The sequence below is a fragment of the Struthio camelus genome, chromosome 32 (assembly GCF_040807025.1).
Source record: "Struthio camelus isolate bStrCam1 chromosome 32, bStrCam1.hap1, whole genome shotgun sequence".
NCBI classification, from domain to species: Eukaryota; Metazoa; Chordata; class Aves; order Struthioniformes; family Struthionidae; genus Struthio; species Struthio camelus.
The window spans coordinates 1,207,984-1,216,874 of NC_090973.1; the positions used below are offsets into that span (position 1 = coordinate 1,207,984).

The 8,891-nt window shown below is 43.1% G+C and overlaps 1 protein-coding gene across 1 annotated transcript; it reads left to right on the forward strand.

Annotated features, from left to right (window-relative positions):
- Window positions 1-7,348: 7,348 nt before the first annotated feature.
- On the forward strand, window positions 7,349-8,338 carry LOC138063622 (olfactory receptor 6F1-like). Its single transcript, XM_068923358.1, has one exon. The coding sequence runs from the start codon at window positions 7,349-7,351 to the stop codon at window positions 8,336-8,338; it is 990 nt and encodes a 329-aa protein (XP_068779459.1).
- The last annotated feature ends 553 nt before the right edge of the window (window positions 8,339-8,891 follow it).

The window sequence follows — 8,891 nt, forward strand, 5'->3', positions numbered from 1 at the left end:
CCAATCGTTCCTTAACTATCTGAGGCTAATTCCACACAAATTCCTGGACATGTCGTAGAGGACAGTAAAGAGATTCAAACCTGCCTGCTGCTTGAAGTCCCTTTATTTTTATTTTTAGCAGAGGTGGCAAAATTCTGAAGGAGAAACTGAAATGTTGTTTGTTACTTATTCTACTAATGTTTTAAAAATAGTTGTTTCTAGTTCAGGGCTATTCTGAGGGAGACCAAAGTTGTTGAAGCCTCAGAGGATGAAGAAGAGTGATTCGTTAGAGGTGTGGTCCGTGGTTTTTCAGCTGGTGGGAAACATTAAAGCTTTTTGTCTTGGGTGGTCTTTTGCTGATTTGTCTGTTGTATCATAGTGCTTGACTTAGGAGAACGCTTGCCCTCTGGAAATGCAGATCTTTCCCCATGGACTTTAGGAGCCATTAGACAGGTAGTTTAGAGGTAGATGATTGGGTTCATTCCCACCAGGCTATGCTTTCCCACTTCTAGAATGGGATTCATCTCACTAGACGGAGGCAGTTGCCATGGTACCTCTCCTCCTCTGACATTGACTGCCACCACTCAGGGGAGAGAAAACATCACATCCTAAGTTAGATCTTCACAGCCAGTCAAATGTCCTGGAAAGGCATGTTTCTCTCCCCTGACTGCAAAGGGGGATGACTGCAATGCAGTCACCTGGCATCAGGTGAGAGGAATCCCACCAGCAAGCCACCAGCAGGTTCTGGATGAAACGCTGATAGCCCACTGAGATGCATGGAAGTACTTCAGAAGTATGGGAGTGGGCTGCTACCATCCAAACCACACCACACCACACCACACCACACCACACCACACCACACCACACCACACCACACCACACCATACCATACCATACCATACCATACCATACCATACCATACCATACCATACCACACCATACCATACCATACCGTAATGTGATACAGATCTACAGAGGTATGTGGCCTTCTGCTGTAGCGTGTGGAAGCCAGAAGGGATACCCTTCAAATGGCACCAGAGAATTATGTGTAGGCAACGGAAGCACTCTTGGCCAATGCATCCAATGGCATTCAATTGCCTAAACTGTTTAGGCACCGTAGCACACCTTGCCTGGTCTCCAGAGGGGTCTCCAAATGGAGGCATCAGTTCCTTTGAGACAGTTCCCATTTCTTCAAGAGCAACTTGTTCCAGAGGACTTTTTGATAGGTAAAGCAAGTTCACCTTGACTTTTCAAAGAGAAATTTTTGCCTGAAATTCTTAATCTAATAGCAAATCCTGCCAGGTGAAATGTTTTGGCCCTTCACGTGGCTCTCCGGGAAAGGTAAATAGTTAGTGACTAAAGCTCTTTCTAACTTAAAGAAAGGCAGAACAAATGTTGAAGTAAAGTAAAGAGAGAAGCAGAGAAGGAAATGTTGAGGAGCCTGGAAGGACACAACAAGGGTTATCTAATTTAAGAGCAGGACGGGAGGTAGTTGAGAACTGAGAATAAAACAGAAGGGATGTAATACCGCACAAACAAAACCTATTGTGACGGTACATGAAGTAAGGAGCTCTGAATATGTGTTGGACTTTCCGTGTCATGACCTCATCAGTTCATCCTCTGATTTGATTTTCGTCTCTGCTAGCCCTGTTTTCTCTGCACTGAAGGGGAGAAGGCATGATTTTATAGGATGTTAGGAAGCTGCTGGTGCCCCTTAATCAATTCTAAATAATTTTTAAATGCAAGGAGGTGAATTCACAATTTATCCCCTTGCACAGAATGCTGGAGACCATATAAGCCATGAACAGGCTTTAAAGCAAGGAATGTAAATGTATTCTCCAGAATATGGCTCTGCATGGAGGCATCTCACTGGAAACTGTGCTTTGCCATCTAATTGTAAAGCAGTGGTATTCTCTTGCTAGATTGGCATAGGCAGTTTGGCAGTTTGGCTGTTTGTTTTCAAAAATCCTAACGTTCTGCAAAGATTTCTATGTATTTGTTTTTAATTTAGATTTCCTTTAAATTAATCAGGAAAGCTCTTAAAATAATAAGAAAGCATGTGAATCTCAGAAAGTATCGGGCATAGGGCTGATCTCATCCCATCAGTGCTTCCAAGTGTGTTATTAGTGAACCAATCTCTCAACTGCCATTTTTAATGATTTGTCAAAGACTGTTAGAGTCACTGGAAATCCAACATTTATTTCAGTGGCCTTTCTATCATTTCATTGCATGACTTCTTTTTCTTTTTTTTTTCTCTTTCCTTTTCTTTTTCTTTTTCTTTTTTCTTTTTTCTTCTTTCTTTTTCTTTTCCTCTTTTCCTTTTCCTTTTCCTTTTCCTTTTTCTTCTTTTTCTTTTTCTTTTTTTTTCCTGATTTTGTAATTGCCTGGACTAAATTTAACTTTTCTTTTTTCCTTAAATAAAAATATCCTCTCTTGGCCAAGTTAGGTAGATGCAGTTGTGGATCTACTTAAAGGGAAGGAGAAATTGCTGCTATGTAGTTGCTACTAAAATGAATCTATTTCTTAATCACAATTTTTACCTCAGGTCAGGTAGCTTTTAAAAGCTAGCATTTTGGATTAGTTCCATGTTATTTTTCCTCTCTAAAATCTTATTCCAAAGTCCTTTACTCAGATAAGCTTCTTTTTATGTTCACAAGGTATCTTCCTCAGTGATACCACCAGGTTCAGAAGTTTTGTAGTGCAGCTACCTAAAATATATACATATATACACACACATATACATATATACATATATATGTTTACATACATATATATATGTATGTATGTATGTATACATATATATATATATAAATGAATGAAAGAAATATGAAATTGTGAAACTTGTGATGCTCCTCGTCCTCTTGAGAAAAATGTTAAGGTTATAACTTTTAAGCAGACTGCGACAAAAAAAATTGAAATTTCTAGTGAAATGTTGTACTCTTTCAGTGGAGTCAATTTTACTGTATTTTCCTTTCTCCAAGGGGGAAAAAAAAAACTGTAAAGATATGGTAATTCATGTTGTTGATCAGCTATTTGTTTTTGTGAGCGTCGCTAATGCAATGGCTTGGGTTGGTTACATTTCGAGTTTGTAACTTTTAAAGGAGGTGAATGGAGTTATTCTGGTCATTTAAACTCTGTATCTGCAATTGAGTAGTCTAAGTCTAAACTAATCGTCTAGGCTCCTCCTTCAGCTACAACAGAAGAGTACTTCTCTCTTCCAGTTTGATGGCTAACAGACCTTCATTTACTTAATTTAAGGAACGCAATTTTTAATGGTGAAATGTTAGGTGAAATGAATCTTGTTGCATGCAGACCAGTAGTAGATCTCTTCTTTCTTTTGTTTTTCAAACTGACCAAGGATTACAAGGGCTAATCCAAGGCAATAGGGGAGCGTCCTCCTTTCTGGGGGCATGCAGAATCTCTCTGCAGTCTACCTTTGGCCTGTGAAGACTGGCTGTTTCATCTTAGATGCATTTCCCTTGTTGCACAAACTTCAACACGGGCACAGTGTTTATTCAGAAAGATCCCCCAAATCCCAAGCCCTTAAATTAATGGGATCTTGGCATAGGGTGACACTCACAGGGGGCATCAAATCTCTTGAACATGAGGGTTGGTCACTGTCCAGGTGGTGGCGGCAGTCTCCTTCAGCAGGGTCCTTCCAACACTGGCTTCCACTGGGTCAGGTAAGACTCCCTGAACTGTTCTGGAGAATTTGGATAATCCAGCTGGCCTGTGGTCCTGCGTGACCTCTCCAGCATATGCACGATCCATTGCTACTGATTACCTTCAGCCACATGCCAAAGCATCTCCTAATTCTCCTAATGATGCACAAAAGACTGTCCTAAATGCGCAGTTTCTACTGTCAGTCTTCAAGGGTCCTAAATAATTACAATTTAAGCAGTTGTGCAGCAGGAGCTGCTGTGGGGATCTCTGAAACGAGCATGTACACCTCTTGTGGTGGTGATCATCACAGTTAAGCACAGGAATTCTGATAATGCACAAAAGACTGTACTACATGTCCATATCCGCATTTGCAGGAGCAGTTTCTACTGTCAGTTCTCAAAGGTCCTAAGTAATTACAATTTAAGCAGTTGTGCAGCTGGAGCTGCTGCAGGGATCTCTGAAACAGGCATGTACCCCTCCTGTGGTGGTAATCACCACAGTTAAGCACAGGGATTGGTCTAGGCACAGCAGGATCTGCCTCTGGAAATCTCTAGAACTGTTTGAAACATCCACTTGGAGCGGCCCTGCACCAGTCAGTCCCAACACTTAATTTGGAAGGTGCTAGGAGTTCAGTCTACCTCGGAGTTTCAAGTCCATCCCCACTCTCAAACCTGTCCATCATCTCATCTGTGCAGATTACTAGCTGGAGGAGTTCCTGGACCACCCAGAGGATTAATGACTTGAGTGCTCTGAATGTGCACACAGGCGCAGGCCTGATAGCCTGTTACCCACCCATGCCACAATTACAACTCTAAGAGAAACTTGAATTTCATACATGCAACTCGATTTCCATAGTTTAGCCACAACTACCAGTTCTTAGCTAGCAGCCCAGACTACCTCACTGCAAGCAAGTGAGGCAGGAGAGGTGTTTATTGTGTGTGAAGATAGGTGGGATGAATCAACATTTATTTCATGGCATGTGATATAAACAAAGAGAGAATCAGAATCCCTTGTGCAGATCTCCCACCTCAAGAAAGAGAAGTAGGACTAGGAAAAGGGAAGGGAAAGTTGATGAAGGTAACAAGATGAATTTCACCACACATGACAACAGTTACTCTTGTCACACCTTCAGCTGACCGGGTTCTGAAATGGATCCTCCCAACCATACCATAGTGAGGAAATTCTTCCTGAAGGCCTTTTCAGTCACTCATGAAATGAAAATCCTCTTCTTCACACTGCTGCGGGTGATTGATCTGCTCACTGCCACGGGGAATATGATCATGATATCCATCATTTGGCTCAACTGCCAGTTCCACCCCTAGTGTGTCTCTTCCGCAGCAGCTTCTCCTTCTTAGATATTGGGTTCCCTTTGCCTCTAAAATGTTTGCCAGCCTCCTCTTGGAGATTAAGACCGTCCCACAGCTGCTTGCCACTCCCAGACCTTCCTCCCCATCTTCCTGGGCACAGCTATGGTCAACCTGCTCATTCTGATGTCTTTCAGTTGCTGCAAGGCCGTTTGCAACCTATCACATCTTTACGAACCCCTGCTTGTGCTCCGTGCCCCTCTTTACCCAGACTGCTAGCACCTCTATCCATGCTCACCCCCACCATCTTCTATACCAAGGTACCCTCTGTCCCCAGGAAAGAGATTCTTTCTTCTGTGTCTCATCCCTTTGATGAGAGCAGCCTGCATGGGCACCAGCTATCCTGAAACATGAGCTTTGTTCCCTCCTCCACTGTGTGGCTGAGCTCCTTCACACAGACCACTGTGTCTTATGCCTGCACTAGATGCACTAGCCCAAGAATACCCTCTGGGAAAGCCACACGAAGCCTTCTTCACCTGCCATGTCTCACACTGCCATAGTCACTATCACATATGGTAGCTCCAGTTTTGGCTATGTGGGGCCTGAATACAGCAACTCCTTTGAACCAAAGCCTGAGAAAGGGGTTCAACAGAGGTTTACCCCCATGGGGAGCAGAGAAGCTGCTTTGCTGTAAGCCATCAGCAGCTTTTCAGGTTCCTCCAAGAAAGCACATTCAGGAGAGGAATGATTTGAGGTGACATCCAGCAGACTAAGAAGACACAGCCGAAGAAGACAGTGTTAGAACTTCCCCAGAAAATGGGAAGCTGGGACTGTCACCTCTGATTCACTGAAGCTCCAGTGATATTGCTGGAGGTGACTGGCCTTGAGCTTTTGCTCAGATAATTACAGCCAGAGGTTTGATTTCAGCAAATCTTCCAGAGGAAGCCAGGCCAGAGGTTCCCCTGTGCCAGACTAGAGGCAGAGAGCAAGACAGGGCATTTGGCATCTCGACTAACCTGAGCCCCAAGTTAAAATGCCAATGCCGTCATGGAGTATTGCCCATTATTGAGCTTCCCATTTTACTCCCTGTGTAAGAGCCACCCCTTCTGACATGAGGTCTGTGGGGAGAACAGAGTCTGTGGAGAACCTCTGTTTCACTGCTTCAAATGCATCATCTCCTTCTCTCCCCTTGCATTTTTGAGGCATTCTATTGTTGGTGTCACCTGGTCCATTTCTTTATATGTCTAAAACCAAATGCAAGAGTGGAGGGAAAAATGTCAGTATTTATTGCCTATGTTTTCCTTGAACTTCCCTCTGTTAGATATGTTTTTTGGATTAAACAAGAAATTAGCTACTAAGTTAATTAAGAGATTTGAGGCCAACTACTGACTTTCATCTACTTCATGGGAGGTGTTTGTGAGTGGCTGGAGTTTGCACTCATTTTCCCTTGGCTCCCTGTAGAGTCAATGAAGACAGAGAGAGAGCTCTAGGGGCTGGGTCCTCCCAGACTATAATTGGCAGGTGAAAGAAGTGTTACCAGTCTCCTCCAGACACTCTTCTCTCTGCACTGACAGGATGGGAGTCAGCTAACTTGCTCAAACTGAAGTGTCCAACTTTGAGGCATCTAAATTATAACCCTGCTTAGTATTTTGTTTGTTCCAGACCCTTCCTATTTCAAATAATCCAAAGGACAGCCATTAAGCTCTTTAAGATGAGAAGAAGACCTCCTCCCTCCACCAAAGGGAAAGCAAGGCATTTAGGTCAGGACATTTAATAACAACGGAAATTGGCAACGGTTTGGCAATAATGCTATTTCAGTGCACAATGATGTCAGATGAGACTGTCTGATGCAGACATTTCCAATAACTGAACTCCTTTTCTGGAGAAACAGAGAGGAAGAAACTGTGGAAGAAATCAGGGGATTGCAAAAGAGATACTGGGTGTTGACTTGTTTTGAAATCAACATCCTCCCAGATGTTCAGAGTCAAAAAAGGCAAGTACTGAAAAAAAGAAGGAATAACTTTCCAAATGCATATCTAAATGGATGGCCTGGCGTCTGCAGACAATAGGAAGTATTTTTGCTGGGAGATTGTTTTGGCTTTTGAAACAGAGATGTGATGGATGTTTGCAAGAAGTCAAAGTGAACTAGGAATTTCCCAGGCATGGCATGAAATAATTCACAACCTCTTTAAAACACTGTGCGCTTGAGAAAGAATCCTTTGTGAGTGGTTGGAAAAGGTAGAAAGAAGACAATAAAATCTCTGAGGACTCTAACTGAAATGTGAAACAGAGAAATCAGGGTGCGATGAATGGCTGAGGGGAATATCTCTGTCTATGTTACATAGGAAGCAAGCAAGGATACAAAGAAGGAAGGACTGTGAAATTCTCCCACTTGCTTCTTCATGCTCCCCTGCCAGCAGAATGGACTGAAATTGGGCATGGGACCAGGAAATGAAACTGTAGTCGCTGAGTTCATCCTCGAGGGTTTCTCAGGGCTTGATCAAAGACTACAGCTGTTCCTCTCCCTGCTTCTTCTACTCATATACCTGACAACAGTGATGGGGAACACAATGATCATTTTCCTCGTGTGTGTGGATCACCGCCTGCAAACCCCCATGTACTTTTTCGTCAGCAATCTGGCATTCCTGGAAATCTGGTTCACATCTTCCACAACTATCAAATTGTTGGTGGTTCTGAGCTCTGGTAAGAGAACAATCTCATTAAGCAGCTGCTTTGCCCAATCCTATTTCTATTTTGCCCTGGGTTTTGCAGAGTTCATTCTCCTTGTTGTCATGTCCTTTGACCGCTACGTTGCCATCTGCCAACCTTTGCATTATGCTGCCATCATGAAGTGGCAGCTCTGCACCCACTTGGTTGTTGCTGCTTGGGTCACAGGCTTCACACTCTCAAGTTACCACCTGGTCCTGCTCTCAAAGCTGACTTTCTGTGGCCCCAACAAGATCCACCATTTTTTTTGTGACAACTCCCCCTTATTCAAACTGTCCTGCTCTGATGCCAGCCTGCTTTGGAAAGTAGACTCCATTTTTAGATCGTTTGTAGTGCTGAGTTCTTTATGTTTAGTCCTGATATCTTACATCTACATCTTCCACTGTATTCTGCACATGCCAGCAGCATCTGGGAGGAAGAAAGCTTTTGCTACATGTTCTTCCCATCTCATCAACTTAGCCATCGTGTATGGAAGCTGCATTGTTCTCTATGCACGGCCCTCCGAAGATGTTTCCTTAGAGACCAACACAACTGTGGCTTTGCTGAACACTGTCCTGTACCCATTCTTAAACCCCTTCATCTACAGTCTCAGAAACCAGACTGTGAAGCTGGCCCTGAAGGAAGCCATTGGCCGTGCAAAGGTTTGGCTTTTCTCCCAGTCATGATGCTTCTCGGGACAGCAATTCTAATTATTTAGCATATATTACATCACACACACACATCACAGCTACTAAATACAGGTGCCTCAGGAGATTTATTTTCTCCTGAGAATGTAGTGCTGAAAGGAAGGAATGTGAATTGTGAGTCTTGGTTACAGGGGGTTATTATAAACAGAATCAAAAAGACATTAATAAAGTGTTGAACACACAGACTTCTTAGGACTAGGATATAGACTGCCAGTGTGTGCTGGCACAAGGAAGTTTTCATAAGTGATCTCAGGAAATGTAGCTGAAAACTCTGGGGACAATGTCCAAGAGCAGTGGAGAAAAGCTCAAAACACCTTCTCTCCCTGCATAACAGAAGATGCCAAGCACGAAAATTAAGCTTGCATATTGCAACAGGCTCAAATGCACTGGATTCAAATCCATGAAACATTCCTCACTTTCATTACTGTGATGAAGACAGCCTCACTGATTTGCCAGTGATAGCATGCAGATGATAGCTTTGTTGATTGACTTTGCAGAGAGATTTCTTAAAAATTCATGTGTTTGTAACACA